At 33.0% G+C, this 18,537-nt stretch overlaps 1 protein-coding gene across 1 annotated transcript in view; it reads right to left on the bottom strand.

The window, feature by feature from the left end:
• Nucleotides 1-8,124: 8,124 nt before the first annotated feature.
• LOC128655235 (embryonic protein UVS.2-like) overlaps nucleotides 8,125-18,537 on the bottom strand; it is a gene marked incomplete at its 5' end in the record, with an annotated part of 48,400 nt that continues 37,987 nt past the window's right edge. The window contains 3 exons of the mRNA XM_053708900.1: nucleotides 8,125-9,088; nucleotides 11,836-12,055; nucleotides 14,207-14,325. Of these exons, the coding sequence (XP_053564875.1) occupies nucleotides 9,072-9,088; nucleotides 11,836-12,055; nucleotides 14,207-14,325 (356 nt within the window). The remainder of the gene's footprint in view (nucleotides 9,089-11,835; nucleotides 12,056-14,206; nucleotides 14,326-18,537) is intronic.

The raw sequence follows: 18,537 nt of genomic DNA, 5'->3' as shown, positions 1-18,537 counted from the left end.
CATCCTGAAGAAACTGTAAAATTCTCGGAATTCTAAAAGAATGCCAAGAAAAATGATGAGAAAGACACCAAGAAATATAAGTCTTCCAGACTCTATAATATATCTCTCTGGATACAGATTTACGAGCCTGTAACATAGTATTAATCACAGAGTCAGAGAAACCTCTTTGACTGAGAATCAAGCGTTCAATCTCCATACCTTTAAATTTAAGGATTTGAGATCCTGATGGAAAAAAGGACCTTGCGACAGAAGGTCTGGTCTTAGCGGAAGAGTCCACGGATGGCAAGAGGCCATCCGGACAAGATCCGCATACCAAAACCTGTGAGGCCATGCCGGAGCTATCAGCAGAACAAACAAGCATTCCATCAGAATCTTGGAGATTACTCTTGGAAGAAGAACTAGAGGCGGAAAGATATAGGCAGGATGATACTTCCAAGGAAGTGATAATGCATCCACTGCTTCCGCCTGAGGATCCCGGGATCTGGACAGATACCTGGGAAGTTTCTTGTTTAGATGAGACGCCATCAGATCTATTTCTGGAAGCTCCCACATTTGAACAATCTGAAGAAATACCTCTGGGTGAAGAGACCATTCGCCCGGATGCAACGTTTGGCGACTGAGATAATCCGCTTCCCAATTGTCTATACCTGGGATATGAACCGCAGAGATTAGACAGGAGCTGGATTCCGCCCAAACCAGAATTCAATATACTTCTTTCATAGCCAGAGGACTGTGAGTCCCTCCTTGATGATTGATGTATGCCACAGTTGTGACATTGTCTGTCTGAAAACAAATGAACGATTCTCTCTTCAGAAGAGGCCAAGACTGAAGAGCTCTGAAAATTGCACGGAGTTCCAAAATATTGATCGGTAATCTCACCTCCTGAGATTCCCAAACTCCTTGTGCCGTCAGAGATCCCCACACAGCTCCCCAACCTGTGAGACTTGCATCTGTTGAAATTACAGTCCAGGTCGGAAGCACAAAAGAAGCCCCCTGAATTAAACAATGGTGATCTGTCCACCACGTTAGAGAGTGTCGTACAATCGGTTTTAAAGATATTAATTGAGATATCTTTGTGTAATCCCTGCACCATTGATTCAGCATACAGAGCTGAAGAGGTCGCATGTGAAAACGAGTAAAGGGGATCGCGTCCGATGCAGCAGTCATAAAACCTAGAATTTCCATGCATAAGGCTACCGAAGGGAATGATTGTGACTGAAGGTTTCGACAAGCTGAAATCAATTTTAGACGTCTCTTGTCTGTCAAAGACAGAGTCATGGACACTGAATCTATCTGGAAACCCAGAAAGGTTACCCTTGTCTGAGGAATCAATGAACTTTTTAGTGAATTGATCCTCCAACCATGATCTTGAAGAAACAACACAAGTCGATTCGTATGAGATTCTGCTAAATGTAAAGACTGAGCAAGTACCAAGATATCGTCCAAATAAGGAAATACCACAATACCCTGTTCTCTGATTACAGACAGAAGGGCACCGAGAACCTTTGAAAAAATTCTTGGAGCTGTAGCTAGGCCAAACGGCAGAGCCACAAACTGGTAATGTTTGTCCAGAAAAGAGAATCTCAGGAACTGATAATGATCTGGATGAATCGGAATATGCAGAAATGCATCCTGTAAATCTATTGTGGACATATAATGCCCTTGCTGAACAAAAGGCAAGATAGTCCTTACAGTTACCATTTTGAACGTTGGTATCCTTACATAACGATTCAATATTTTTAGATCCAGAACTGGTCTGAAGGAATTCTCCTTCTTTGGTACAATGAAGAGATTTGAATAAAACCCCATCCCCTGTTCCAGAACTGGAACTGGCATAATTACTCCAGCCAACTCTAGATCTGAAACACAATTCAGAAATGCTTGAGCTTTCACTGGATTTACTGGGACACGGGAAAGAAAAAATCTCTTTGCAGGAGGTCTCATCTTGAAACCAATTCTGTACCCTTCTGAAACAATGTTCTGAATCCAAAGATTGTGAACAGAATTGATCCAAATTTCTTTGAAAAAACGTAACCTGCCCCCTACCAGCTGAGCTGGAATGAGGGGCCGCACCTTCATGTGGACTTAGAAGCTGGCTTTGCTTTTCTAGAAGGCTTGGATTTATTCCAGACTGGAGATGGTTTCCAAACTGAAACTGCTCCTGAGGATGAAGGATCAGGCTTTTGTTCTTTATTGAAACTAAAGGAACGAAAACGATTATTAGCCCTGTTTTTACCCTTAGATTTTTTATCCTGTGGTAAAAAAGTTCCTTTCCCACAAGTAACAGTTGAGATAATAGAATCCAACTGAGAACCAAATAATTTGTTACCCTGGAAAGAAATGGAAAGTAGAGTTGATTTAGAAGCCATATCAGCATTCCAAGTTTTAAGCCATAAAGCTCTTCTAGCTAAAATAGCTAGAGACATAAACCTGACATCAACTCTGATAATATCAAAAATGGCATCACAGATAAAATTATTAGCATGTTGAAGAAGAATAATAATATTATGAGAATCATGATCTGTTACTTGTTGCGCTAAAGTTTCCAACCAAAAAGTTGAAGCTGCAGCAACATCAGCCAATGATATAGCAGGTCTAAGAAGATTACCTGAACACAGATAAGCTTTTCTTAGAAAGGATTCAATTTTCCTATCTAAAGGATCCTTAAACGAAGTACCATCTGACGTAGGAATAGTAGTACGTTTAGCAAGGGTAGAAATAGCCCCATCAACTCTAGGGATTTTGTCCCAAAATTCTAATCTGTCAGACGGCACACGATATAATTGCTTAAAACGTTTAGAAGGAGTAAATGAATTACCCAATTTATCCCATTCTCTGGAAATTACTTCAGAAATAGCACTAGGAACAGGAAAAACTTCTGGAATAACCACAGGAGATTTAAAGACCTTATCTAAATGTTTAGAATTAGTATCAAGAGGACCAGAATCCTCAATTTCTAAAGCAATTAGTACTTCTTTAAGTAAAGAACGAATAAATTCCATTTTAAATAAATATGAAGATTTATCAGCATCAATCTCTGAGACAGAATCCTCTGAACCAGAAGAGTCATCAGAATCAGAATGATGATGTTCATTTAAAAATTCATCTGTATAAAGAGAAGTTTTAAAAGATTTTTTATGTTTACTAGAAGGAGGAATAACAGACATAGCCTTCTTGATGGACTCTTGATGAAACAAAATCTCTTATGTTATCAGGAACATTCTGAACATTAGATGTTGATGGAACTGCAACAGGTAATGGTACATTACTAAAGGAAATATTATCTGCATTAACAAGTTTGCCATGACAATTAATACAAACAACAGCTGGAGGAATAGCTACCAAAAGTTTACAGCAGATACACTTAGCTTTGGTAGTTCCAGCACCAGACAGCGATTTTCCTGAAGTATCTTCTGACTCAGATGCAACTTGAGACATCTTGCAATATGTAAGAGAAAAAACAACATATAAAGCAAAATTGATCAAATTCCTTAAATGACAGTTTCAGGAATGGGAAAAAATGCCAATGAACAAGCTTCTAGCAACCAGAAGCAAAGAAAAAATGAGACTTAAATAATGTGGATACAAAAGCGACGCCCATATTTTTTAGCGCCAAATAAGACGCCCACATTATTTGGCGCCTAAATGCTTTTTGGCGCCAAAAATGACGCCACATCCGGAACGCCGACATCTTTGGCGCAAAAGAACGTCAAAATATGACGCAACTTCCGGCGACACGTATGACGCCGGAAACAGAAAATATTTTTTGCGCCAAAAAAGTCAGCGCCAAGAATGACGCAATAAAATGAAGCATTTTCAGCCCCCGCGAGCCTAACAGCCCACAGGGAAAAAAAGTCAAATGTTTAAGGTAAGAAAAATAATTGATTCAAGTGCATTATCCCAAATATGAAACTGACTGTCTGAAAATAAGGAATGTTGAACATCCTGAGTCAAGGCAAATAAATGTTTGAATACATATATTTAGAACTTTATAAACAAAGTGCCCAACCATAGCTTAGAGTGTCACAGAAAATAAGACTTACTTACCCCAGGACACTCATCTACATGTTTGTAGAAAGCCAAATCAGTACTGAAACGAAAATCAGCAGAGGTAATGGTATATAAATAAGAGTATATTGTCGATCTGAAAAGGGAGGTAAGAGATGAATCTCTACGACCGATAACAGAGAACCTATGAAATAGACCCCGTAGAAGGAGATCACTGCATTCAAAATAGGCAATACTCTCCTCACATCCCTCTGACATTCACTGCACGCTGAGAGGAAAACCGGGCTCCAACCTGCTGCGGAGCGCATATCAACGTAGAATCTAGCACAAACTTACTTCACCACCTCCATAGGAGGCAAAGTTTGTAAAACTGAATTGTGGGTGTGGTGAGGGGTGTATTTATAGGCATTTTAAGGTTTGGGAAACTTTGCCCCTCCTGGTAGGAATGTATATCCCATACGTCACTAGCTCATGGACTCTTGCTAATTACATGAAAGAAATAATATTTAGTAACCTAGCTGCACTACTGTTTATATATGAGATTGTGCTAGATTTGTCACACGCCCGTAAATGGGCAACATTGCAGTTTACGGGAACTGTGTGTTCTCTGCAAATATATATGTATATACTTAAATACATATACATTTATGTGTTAATATGTGTATATACATATATAAACACATAAATATTCAGTATATGTGTATCAGCATATACATATATAAACACATAAATATTCAGTATATGTGTATCAGCATATACATATATAAACACATAAATATTCAGTATATGTGTATCAGCATATAAATATATAAACACATACATATTCAGTATATGTGTATCATCATATTCATATATAAACACATATATATTCAGTATTTGTATATCAGCATATACATGTATAAACACATAAATATTCAGTATATGTGTATCAGCATATACATATCTAAACACATAAATATTCAGTATATGTGTATCAGCATATTCATATATAAACACATATATATTCAGTATTTGTATATCAGCATATACATATATAAACACATAAATATTCAGTATATGTGTATCAGCATATACATATATAAACACATAAATATTCAGTATATGTGTATCAGCATATACATATATAAACACATACATATTCAGTATATGTGTATCAGCATATACATATATAAACACATACATTTTCAGTATATGTGTATCAGCATATACATAAACACCTAAATATTCAGTATATGTGTATCAGCATATACATATATAAACACCTAAATATTCAGTATATGTGTATCAGCATATACATATATAAACACATAAATATTCAGTATATGTGTATCAGCATATACATATATAAACAAATACATATTCAGTATATATTTATCAGCATATACAAACACATACATATTCAGTATATATTTATCAGCATATACATATATAAACACATACATATGCAGTATATATTTAACAGCATATATATATATAAATATTCAGTATATGCATTTCAGCATATACACATATATAAAAACATAAATATTCAGTATATATGTATCAGCATATACATATATAAACACATAAATATTCAGTATATGTGTATGAGCATATACATATATAAACAAATACATATTCAGTATATATTTATCAGCATATACATATATAAACACATAAATATTCAGCATATGTGTATCAGCATATACATATATAAACAAATACATATTCAGTATATATTTATCAGCATATACATATATAAACAGAAATATTCAGTATATATTTATCAGCATATACATATATAAATACATACATATTCAGTATATGTGTATCAGCGTATACATATATAAACACATACATATTCAGTATATATTTATCAGCATATACATATATAAACATAAATATTCAGTATATATTTATCAGCATATACATATATAAACACATACATATTCAGTATATGTGTATCAGCATATACATATATAAACACATACATATTCAGTATATATTTATCAGCATATACATATATAAACACATACATATTCAGTATATATTTATCAGCATATACATCTATAAACACATAAATATTCAGTATATATGTATCAGCATATACATATATAAACACATAAATATTCAATATATATGTATCAGCATATACATATATAAACATATAAATATTCAGTATATATGTATCAGCATATACATATATAAACACATACATAATCAGTATATATTTATCAGCATATACATATATAAACACATACATATTCAGTATATATTTATCATCATATACATATATAAACACATACATATTCAGTATATATTTATCAGCATATACATATATAAACACATACATATTCAGTATATATTTATCAGCATATACATATATAAACACATAAATATTCAGTATATGCGTATCAGCATATACATATATAAAAACATAAATATTCAGTATATGCGTATCAGCATATACATATATAAAACATAAATATTCAGTAAATATGTATCAGCATATACATATATAAACACATAAATATTCAGTATATGTGTATCAGCATATACATATATAAACACATACATATTCAGTATATATTTATCAGCATATACATATATAAACACATACATATTCAGTATATATTTATCAGCATATACATATATAAACACATAAATATTCAGTATATATTTATCAGCATATACATATATAAACACATACATATTCAGTATATGTGTATCAGCATATACATATATAAACACATACATATTCAGTATATATTTATCAGCATATACATATATAAACACATAAATATTCAATGTATGTGTATCAGCATATACATATATAAACACATACATATTCAGTATATATTTATCAGCATATACATATATAAACACATACATATTCAGTATATATTTATCAGCATATACATATATAAACACATACATATTCAGTATATATTTATCAGCATATACATATATAAACACATACATATTCAGTATATATTTATCAGCATATACATATATAAATACATACATATTCAGTATATATTTATCAGCATATACATATATAAACACATACATATTCAGTATATATTTATCAGCATATACATATATAAATACATACATATTCAGTATATATTTATCAGCATATACATATATAAACACATACATATTCAGTATATATTTATCAGCATATACATATATAAATACATACATATTCAGTATATATTTATCAGCATATACATATATAAACACATACATATTCAGTATATGTGTATCAGCATATACATATATAAACACATAAATATTCAGTATATATGTATCAGCATATACATATATAAACACATACATATTCAGTATATATGTATCAGCATATACATATATATTTCAATTTGATTCCCATCATTGCGCCACTTACGCCCTTCACTGCACTTAGGTTCTGTGCCGTGTATGACGGCATCAGAACGAGGCTCCTATTGGAGCATATGGAAGTGCTCTCTATTGGGGGCAAAGCTTCTATGCAAGGCTCACGTTCGCTTTGCATTTCACCTCAAATACCAGTGCACATTTTCGTGTGCTGGTATTACGAGTGGAGCACAAATATCACGCTTGCATTAGCACAATTTTGTGCTCCACTCCTAATCTAGCTCTGTATGTGCTGTACAGTTCATTAATACCTTAAAGGGATATGAAACCCAACATTTTTCTTTCATGAATCAGATAGAGCATACAATTTTAAACAACTTTCAAATTGACTTTGGATTTAATTTGCTTCATTCTCTTGGTATCCTTTGTTGAAGGAGCTGCAATTCACTACAGGGAGCTAGCTGAACACATCAGGTGAGCCAATAGCAAGAGGCATATATGTGCAGTCAATCAGCAGCTCCCAGTAGTACATTTATGCTCTTGAGCCTTCCTAGGTATGCTTATCAACAAAGGACAACACGAGAAAGACTCAAATTAGATTAAATATAAGTAAATTGGAAAGTTGTTTAAAACTTTATGCTCTGTCTAAATCATGAAAGAAGTTTTTTTGGGTTTCATGTCCCTTTAAATATCATTATGCAGAGTCTCAGTTTTCATAAATTACTGTATTTCCAGCACACTGCATTATAATATCATCAGAAATTATTTGAATGACACAAAAAAATTCCACAGCACTTTATTAATCACTCTTATTTACAAATTTAAACAAAATAATACATTACACAAAATAATTACGTTTCAGATAATTTGTTACTTTAAAAGGGACATTAACTCATAGCATAAATCAGCTGTTAAATTGACATTATACAATTTTAGATTGGAATACAAAATGTTTATTTATACAAAGTAAAGAAAACTATGCAATATGCTTTCATTATATATTGTTTCCTCTTTTACTGTAATGTAAATCTGAAACAGGAGACTGCTAGTTCATGTGGGCCATATAGATAACAATGTGCTCACCCGTAGAGTTGTGTATGACACTGAACTAATTGGCTAAAATTCAAGTCAATAGATAATAAATAGAAAGTCATGTGATCAGGGGCAATCTGCAGAGGCTTAGATACAAGGTAATCACAGAGGTTAAACGTGCATTAATATAACTGTTGGCTGTGCAAAACTGAGGAATGGGTGATGAAGGGATTATCTATCTTTTTAAACAATAAAAATGTTGGAGTGGACTGTTCCTTTAAGTAAAATCAACTTAAATACATGTTTGATAATAAAAAATTACAATACAAAAAGCTAAAAAAAAGCTTAATATCGTATTGAATGTGGAACATTTTGTCCATCTTTTTTGATTCTCTAATAGTTATAAAATAAAAAACAAGTGTAAAGCAACCATATGTTTAATATACAGCATATTTACATATTATTAGGCCATTTAATAATTATTTCAGTACATATGATCACTGCTACAATTTTAAGGTCATAACTAAGCAAACCGCTGATCACAACAATGATGGTATTTGAAACGGTTCCATGTAAGATTTTATTGTGGAAATATGAGCTTGAATCCTGTATTTTCAGAGTGAACAAACTTTAACAGAAGCCATACTAGATCTTTCATGTGATGATGTCTTTCATCTGAAGGAAGCTGAATCCATTTATTTATTCATTTGAACTGCAGAAAGAAAAAAATGTTTTTTATATATATATATTTGTGCATAAATGTTGTTTTTTTAAAGTAACTTTTACACAGGTGTTGCATTCGAAGAATGTTAAAAATGTATTAAGAAAAAAATCATATTTGATTGATTTTACCTACATGTAAGAAAGAGTGATCATTTAGCATATATGAGCTTTAGACACGTGCATTCGGCAGAAGAAGGAGGCCGCTTGAGACATTTGACTCTTTTCAGAGCCAAATTTATTCTTGTGAAAGTGCAAAATACTAAGATCTGGATTTGCACATATCTCAATGGGTCGCACTTTTACAAAAAGAAATCTGGCTCTGAAAAGAGTCAAATACAGTGACGGATTGGCCCTCCGGATGCCAGGAAATTTTCCGGTGGGCTGCCGGCACCGCAGAGCCACATCCTGGCAAAAAGTGCAGAGGGAGGCTCCCAGACAGGACACAGAGCGAGCCTTGTGCGCAGCATAGCGTATCTATTCAAGGCCGCTCCATTCCTGGAAGTTGAAAAGTAACATGCTGGTCCGGCTTTCAAGAATTTCAAATGCCTCTAGCGTCTGCCTTCTTCCGTATTTAGCAGTGCACGAAAATACAATACTAATGATCTTTATTTCTTTATTACTAAAGTTGTTAACAACCAAATTAACAACACGTAAAATAACACAATATAAGCATTACCATTTTTTTATTTCATTTTTCTTATTCAAAGTTTTAATTTGTAAATTATTAAAAAAGTGGCATTGTTAACTAATTAAATAATTAACTAATTAATGCAATTAGTTGATTTCTTTAATGAATTCATTAGAGATAAACATTCATGTTAAATGGTTGATTATCTCCTTAATGAATGAACAAGTCAATGAATTTTAATTAGTTCATTTATTAATTAGTTAAAAGTTCCATTCATTTTCTAACAATTGAAATACTTATTTTGCATGAAAAAAGATAAAAAAATCTTTTTCCTATGAACAGATTTCTTACTAGCCGTTATAGTGGAAAAATGACATGCTCTAATTCGTTAAAGCAAATAATTTTAGCACTAGTGACCCTGCAACTTTAGGTGTTTACCCTCTGCAAAGGTTTAAGGACATAGTTAAAGTTTTGCGCTCGTCAGGTTGCACTTGTATTATGATTTGAAAGTAAACTGTTTTCGCTCTCGCGCTAACCCAACAAGTGCAAAAAGCTGAATTTAGAATATTGCATGCAAGTTCACGAATTCCTCTTGGAAGAAAATAGAGCAATAAAAAGTGGGGAAAAAACCCCCACCCAACTCGAGCGCAAACCCGATCATATATTCTAATGTGTGCTAACCCAATATGAAAATATGAATATGTCACATTCCAATGTTCTTTACTTAGAAGAATATGTTCTATTTATTAATAACTACACATTTCTACATATGTCAGATTTGTTTTTGGTAATATATCTAAATATAAAAATGTAATCTAGCTATATGTATTTATAAATAGTAAGTAGTCAATGTTTATTTTCCAATAAGAAACAATTATTACTCCTGATTAATGTACTGACATTAAATGTTCACCCAAAAGGTGTTCTTGAGTAGAGTGCAGCTATGTAACTTTCATGCAGTTCCCCTTCTCTTAAAGGGACATTATACGCTAGATTTTTCTTTGCATTAATGTTTTGTAGATGATCTATGTATATAGTCCATCTGGGTGTGTTTTTGTAAAAATGTATAGTTTTGCTTATTTTTAAATAACATTGTGCTGATTTTCAGGCTCCCATCCAAGCTGCAATGTTTTAGATGTATACTGATGTATACAGACGTCAGACTGCTGCTGTTTGTATAATGGGTCTTTTCATATGCAGGGGAGGTTCTGCTGTCAGCCCCTTTAAGTGGGTGTCCCAGGCTTATCTCATTAACAGTGTTAAATTGGGAGCTTCTAAGCAAGTTTTTAAAATGTTTTACACTGGATTTTTATATCAGTATCTGTGCATATTATTCTTTATAGTAGTGTCTATTACATGCAGTTATATGAAGATGAGTGTATACTGCCCCTTTAACTGCCAAAATGCAAGTAGCAGCCTAAAAAAACAGAAGTACAGAGCATCTGAAATTCCAATGACTTTAATATCAGTTGTAATGACTATCATGTGCAATAGAAGTTAAATTCACATCTGACAGAAAATAAAATCAATGTATCTAATAGTCTCCTGGCTACCATGTAGTCCCCTATCCGCCTTCTACTGTCGGTTACTCGGCTCCAGGATCTTCTGTTTAGAGGTCCTAAAGTTTTCGCCTCAGTCTGGTGTTAGATCCCGTAAGAATATGTGGTTAAGGGAGGCTTTTAGGGAGGCTTGTGTGAGACAACAGGCCCCTCCCAGGAGGATCCTGGAGGGACTCTGAGCGTATGATCCTGGAGCCAAGTAACTAACAGAAGGAAATGTATAGGGACTATATAAAACCATGATGACTATGATATAAACTCATTTTATTTTCTGTCTGATGTGAGTAACTTCTAGTGTGTGATGGTGATTACAACTGTTATTGCACACAAGAGTGCTCAGATACCCAGCTAACAGACCCCATATTAGAGTAATTTCTATCAAAGGCAACCTGGGTACTGAGGTGCCAGCTGGTCCTATAATGATGCCGACCCTGATGCGTTGGAACTGAATAAGTTATGTTACATTTACACCAGCAATAATGTTACATTTAAAAAAAGACCAAATATAAAAAACAACATATAATAAATGTGATATGCTGAGGAACTTACTGAATTTATATGTAGCATGAAATCCGGTATATTGATTTAAATTGTCACTGTGGAAGGTTACCAGCATAGAGTTACCAAATGATACCGTGTTGAAAGAATTCTTGCCACAGAATGTGCCGAGTTTTGGGGATGATGTTGTTTTTCCATCATAGATACGAACATAGTCGTAAATGCAGTAATCATTTGTCTCCAAGTTAAAGACATCAAATTTTATTAAAATCTGTAAGGAAGTTTAAATGGAAAATAATTAAAATGAAACTTTCATGATTCAGATAAAGGATGCCATAAAAAAAATGAAATTCAAAGTTCCAATGCCTTTTCGCATTCCCATAAATGGAAACAAAAATTGTTGAAAAAAACAAACACCCATCGCGCAAACAACATAGCATATTCGCACTAGCAAATCTTTACAGTAAATACATAGTTAACATCTTTATTAAATAAGAATATTGCATAAATATGTTTTATCATGATTTATTTACGTAATGGCAAAAGGCTATAATGTACTTATATATATGTTTATATTTGTGTATATGTATATTAATGTTTTTATATGTGTATATATGATTGTCAATACATAAATACACATACATTAATATATATGTATACATATATAGACACATACTGTACAAATACATATTTCAATGTTAAAGGGACATAAAACAAGTTGGGATAGAGACAAAATATGATAATATGTACTTTAATTACTTTGCCTGCAAATTTATTCTGCAGTACCTCGCCATTAACCCTTTCTTTTTAGTTTCTGAATTGTAAAGCTCTAACTCCCCCCACACATTTCCTTCTATGGCTGTATCTATACCTATTGTTATTTTAGTAGAATGCAAAAGTGCATTGGGATTATCTGCTGGAGCATACCTAGAAGCTGTGAGCTCAGTTTAAATACAATGCCTGTGTCTAAACACTGATAAGGGGGTGGAGTTGGCTTTTCCAGGCAGCTTAGCTATGTAATTAATTTTGCTAATATTTTAAAATTATTTTAAAATACTTGCCACCAATTTTTAAACAATTCTTTTATGCAAATTATTTTTAATTAATCAGCCCTTTTAGCATATGCACATATCTAAACCTGTTTTATGTCCCTTTAAAGCCATTTGCCTGCCTTTTTTTTCTAACACTCAAGATCTCATGTCTTTGAGCCCTTATAACTATTTTCTGCAATATTTTTTTAAAATAATTCTTTTTAAACAGTGTTAATATGAGTGTAATTGTACTTTGCAATGTATTTTGTAAGTGTTTTGTGCAACTTTTTTGCTTCGGAAAACAGTTATGCACAGCTCTGAGATCGCGGTAAGGATTAAAGTGTAAAGGGCAATTGCACTAGCGCAATCGCAAATTTGCTCCACTTGTAATATTAGCGAAATGAAAATGGCAAAAGCACAATTTTGCACCTCACTTGTAATCTAGCCCCTTGTCTTTATCTAACACTATTAATTAACATTATCTGACTCAATCAATTAGCAATGAGCTTTGTTAAGATCTTGTAGTCTGTATTCAACAATAATATTGGTCTGTAAGAACTCACAAAAGAAGGGTCTTTATTGTTTTTAGGAACCAAACATAAATTAGCTTCTGTAAATAAATTGCTAGGTGTTAAACTTCCTGACAGTATCTAAATATTTAATTTGCATAACATATGACGTAAAAGCTGCCTGTAAGTATTGAAATCAATACCAAATGTAATATTGGAGTTCAAAATGTTCAATATGTTCTGTAGAAACATTTAAATCTCTGAAATATTTAAACATAAAGAGAAATATTGACTTTCTTTTATAACTCTGTCAAAATACAGTAATTTGCCCATCCTTAGTAGTGATAGCATTTTAAAGTTATGTAGGTATGGAAAACAATTCAATTATGTTACAGTGATGCCCAGTTATACATTACATCTCCAGGGGATGTAATGTGTTGTATTATATAAATAATAATAATAATAATAATAATAATAATAATAGCAATAATAATGATAACAATACCAATAATAATGGCAATAATAATAACAATTCTAATAACAGTAATAATAATAATAATAATAATAATAATAATAATAACATTAATAATAGCAATAATAATAACAATAATAATTATATTAATAATAATAACAATAATAATAACAATTCTAATAACAGTAATAATAATAATAACAACAATAATAATTATATCAATAATAACAATAATAACAATTCTAATAACAGTAATAATAATAATAATAATAATAATAATAACAACAATAATAATACTATTAACAATAATAATAATAACAATAATAATAGCAATAATAATAATAACAATAATAATAACAATAATAACGATAACAACAATAATAATAACAATCATAATGATAATAATTTACCATGGCTTTCGGGGGACCAGTAATAAGCCACATACAGTCAACAGAAGATGGGTATAGATTAGGGTATCCTGGTGATGTTATAATCCCAGGTGAAGTAGTTAATGAATCACCACAATAAACTGCAAACAATAAAGTTCTTTGTAATTCATATAATAATAATAATAATAATAATAATAATAATAATAATAACAACAATAATAATAGCAATAATAATAATAACAATAATAATAGCAATAATAATAATAACAATAATAATAGCAATAATAATAATAGCAATAATAATAGCAATAATAATAATAGCAATAATAATGGATTGTAAGGTAAGGCCAGGTGTTTTTGTCCTCGTGCTGTCTCTACTGCGCATGACAGCTTCGGACAAGCACACTTGGCCTTTTATATAATAATAATAATAATAATAATAATAATAATAATAAATAAATAAATATGTATTTATGTCTATGATGATGTAGATAAATGCTTTGGTGTTCTAGAGCACAGCCCTACGCTTACAGAGATGGTAAGAGATACAAAAGATATATTAGCAAGTGAAAGAAAACTATTTACTGATGTTGTGATGCAAAAAAAAAATAAGTTAATTCTGTTTTTTTGTTTTGATGCTAACCAGAGGTGATTATCTGTATAAAACTGGACACACAAGTCAAAATAAAACTTTCATTATTCAGATAGAGCAGCAATTGTAAACAACTTTCCAATTCACTTCCATTAAAAAAAGTGCAGTCTTTTTACCTTTAAACTTTTTGAGTCACCAGCTCCTACTGAGCATGTGCAAGAAATCACAGAATAAGTGTATATGCATTTGTGATTGGCTGATGGCTGTCACATGGTACAGGGGGAGTGGAAAAAGACCTAACTTTTAAAATTGTCAGAAAAAAATCTTATACTCATTTGAAGTTCAGATTAAGTGCTATTGCATTGTCTTTATATCTTGCATTTGTTGATTATGCAAAACTACTGTGTTGACTGGTCCTTTAAGGATTGATTGCTCATTGGGTAATCAGCAGACCTCTCACTACTTTATTGGTTGACATTAATATGTATTATAAGCATAAACACATTTTTTTCTGCAGAGGATTATTTGGTTTACAAAATCATAATACAAACATTGTAATACATTCTAAAGAAGATGTAATGTAGGGTGACCACGTATCCCGGATTGCCCGGGACAGTCCCGCATTTTAAAGGTCTGTCCCGGGTCCCGGTTACCTTCATTCAGTGTCCCGGAATGAAATTAAACAAACTGACAGCCAGCACTGACAGCAGTGATGTCTGATGGATTGACTAGTAGGGAATAGGATTGAAGTCTCAGGAATTTAGGGCGGCTTGATGCTGGCTTCCCGCAGCACAGATCGTGAGACTCATAGAGTCTAGAAGACATTTTCCCAGGGGACAGGGGCGGGCCAGGGCCAAACTCCAGACCAGAGCTACCACCAGTTATGAGGGAGGGAGCAGGGATATATATGTTATTTTTCATATATCCCCGCCCCCTCTGGTGCCTGCCTACAGTGCCTACAGTACTAGTGTGTTTGCACTGCGCTGTGGATGTGGGTGGTGGAGCGCCTGCCCTGGACAGTTGGACTCGAGCCGAGCCGATGACAAGGAGTCAGAGTGTGTGAGTCAGATAGGCGGAGAAGTAATGGCGGGCAATGGGAAAGGAGCAGGAAGCCGGTTGCTAGTATGAGGAGATAGTTAGTGACTGAGTCAGGTAGTAGTAAGATTCTGTCCGGTTATTGCTATGGTGACCGGAAGGCCAATTGAAAAAATAAAGCAACTATGTTTTAATGGTTAAAAAAAAGGTGACAACTTGTAACTTGTCAATGAAAAAAGAAATGGGAAGCGATAGCTGTAACTACAAAGATAGTTCAAATCACCCAGGCTGGCTTTCACCTTTTTTTAATCATTGAAACATTGTTGCTTTATTTTTTCAATTTAAAATGCATGAGTAACAAAGTCAACACATTTTATACAAGCATACACATATAGGTTATCAATCTAGGTTATTACCAGTGCACAACAACCCAGTCACTCACAGTGTCAGTGACGGAGAGAGACTAAGAATTCAGAATACGCTTTAGTTAGACTCTCAGTTAATCTTAGAGAGGTAGGTAATATGGTATATAACTGTTTGTATTATTTATAGATAGTAAACAGGCAGCCTCTAGTATATGACTCACTTATAGGGCATAGGCATAATTTATTAATTTATTTAAAATTATAAAAGTAATTTTATAAAATAATATGCTGCTGCATAATTTAAAACAAAATGTAATTGCCTCAGTGAAGTGACACAAAAATTGGCACAAAAATAAAAAGTATCAAAATCAGCTTTTTTGGGGGGTTGGGGGTGTGTCCTGGGGGTGTCCCTGGAGGGAGGGTGTCCCTGAATGGCAGTTTGGAAATGTGGTCACCCTACTTTAATGCCTCTTTGTCATTAAGAACTCATGATTTTAGCTTGTGAGGGGCTAACCTTTTCTCTGTGTTTTGTTTTGAGATGAGTATTTCCCTGTGTTCACCCCTATAAAACAGACCTCCTGCCGTAAATAGTTTTTAAATTTCACTAGAGTTAAAGCACAAGTCAGTTTATGGCCCAAGGTCTTCATCACATAGTCCTGAGGTCAATTAAGAGAGAGCTAAATCAGAATAAGATTTTTCTAAATGTTATGCATTTTAGACATCTATTAGACGACACATCATATTTGGTACCAAAATAATTTGGATAATATTTTCTGCGTAGTTTCTTATAGAGTTTCTGGGTTAGCAGCATCTGAATATAAAATATAGTGTAGTATAACTTTTTAGCTAGTTTTGGCACCTTGTGAAAGCCCATCCCAGGTGCCTCTGTTTGCCTTTGCAGAAGGGGAAGAGTTAGCAACCTGATATTTCCTGACATTACTTCTAAAATATTTTGGAGAACTAAGAACTTTGTTATTCAATGGGGAGCCAACCTGTGTTATACTGGATGTCTATTTATTGGCCAAAGCTTTCTTGGGGCAGGAAATACATTTTATCTTTCTAGTAGTGAGTAAATAGGATTTTCTGATTTTTTTCACCTTTTAATTTGAAACTGTCTGGTGTAATTCTGTTTTATATGAATGCACTGTGATTTTTTTTTTTTTGTTCATGATACATTTTCCTTTAAGTTTTTGCCTTTTGTCTAATATTTGAACCACATTACTAAAGAGACTAGCAATAGCAGTCCTGTGTTGTTTTAGAATGAATTTGCCACATTGTGTTTTGGGATTTTTAATCTGTTAGCAACTTTCTAATTTACTTTCTAATTTACTCCTATTATAATTTTTTCTTCATTCTCTTGGTATCTTTATTTGAAATGCAAGAATGTAAGTTTAGATGCCGGCCCATTTTTGATGAACAACCTGGGTTGTTCTTGCTGATTGGTGGATACATTCATCCACCAATAAAAAAGTGCTGTCCAGAGTCTGAACCCCCCAAAAAAAGCTTAGATTCAAATAAAGATAGCAAGAGAACAAAAAAAATTGATAATAGGAGTAAATTAGAAAGTTGATAAAAAATGCATGCTCTATCTAAATCATGAAAGAAAACATTTGGGTTCAGTGTCCCTTTAATCATATATTCAAGGGCCATATACAGAGATGACAGAAACTCTGTTTATTCCAAGAAAATTGTTTGTGACAAGAGGTCACAATTTAAGGTTGGAGGAAAGGAGATTTAATCTCCTGCAACGGAAACATTTGTTCACTGTGAAAGCAATAAAATTGTGGAACTCATTACCAAAGGAGGTAGTGAATGCCAATACCCTAGATACATTTAAAAATTGTTTGGATACATATCTCTCTAGAAACAAAATTCATGGATATGATTGCTAGTATTAAATGGGTCACCTTTTAGTGGGATTATTTAATGTTAACTGGAGCTTTTTGTAAGTATTTTAGATTTGTATAGGTTGAACTTGATGGACCTCATCTACTATGTTACTATGTTAGGAAGGCTCATATGATAATTTCTAAGCCCTTGAAAGCCGCCTCTTATCACATGCTTTTTTATTTGCTTTTCACAACAGGGGAGAGCTAGTTCATGTAAGCTATATAGATAACATTGCGACCACGCCCGTGGCTTGTGGCAGACACTGCACTAATTGGGCTAAAATGAAAGTCAATAGATAATAAATAAATAGCCCTGTGATCAGAGGACTGTCAGAAGATGCTTAGATACAATTTAATCACAGAGGTAAAGAGTATATTAATATAACTGTGTTGGTTATGCAAACCTGGGGAATGGGTAATAAAGGTATCATTTACAACAGAAATTCTGGTGTTGACTGTCCCTTTAAATAA

The sequence above is a fragment of the Bombina bombina genome, chromosome 4, assembly GCF_027579735.1.
Source record: "Bombina bombina isolate aBomBom1 chromosome 4, aBomBom1.pri, whole genome shotgun sequence".
NCBI lineage: Eukaryota > Metazoa > Chordata > Amphibia > Anura > Bombinatoridae > Bombina > Bombina bombina.
This window is presented reverse-complemented; position numbering and strand designations above follow the sequence as displayed.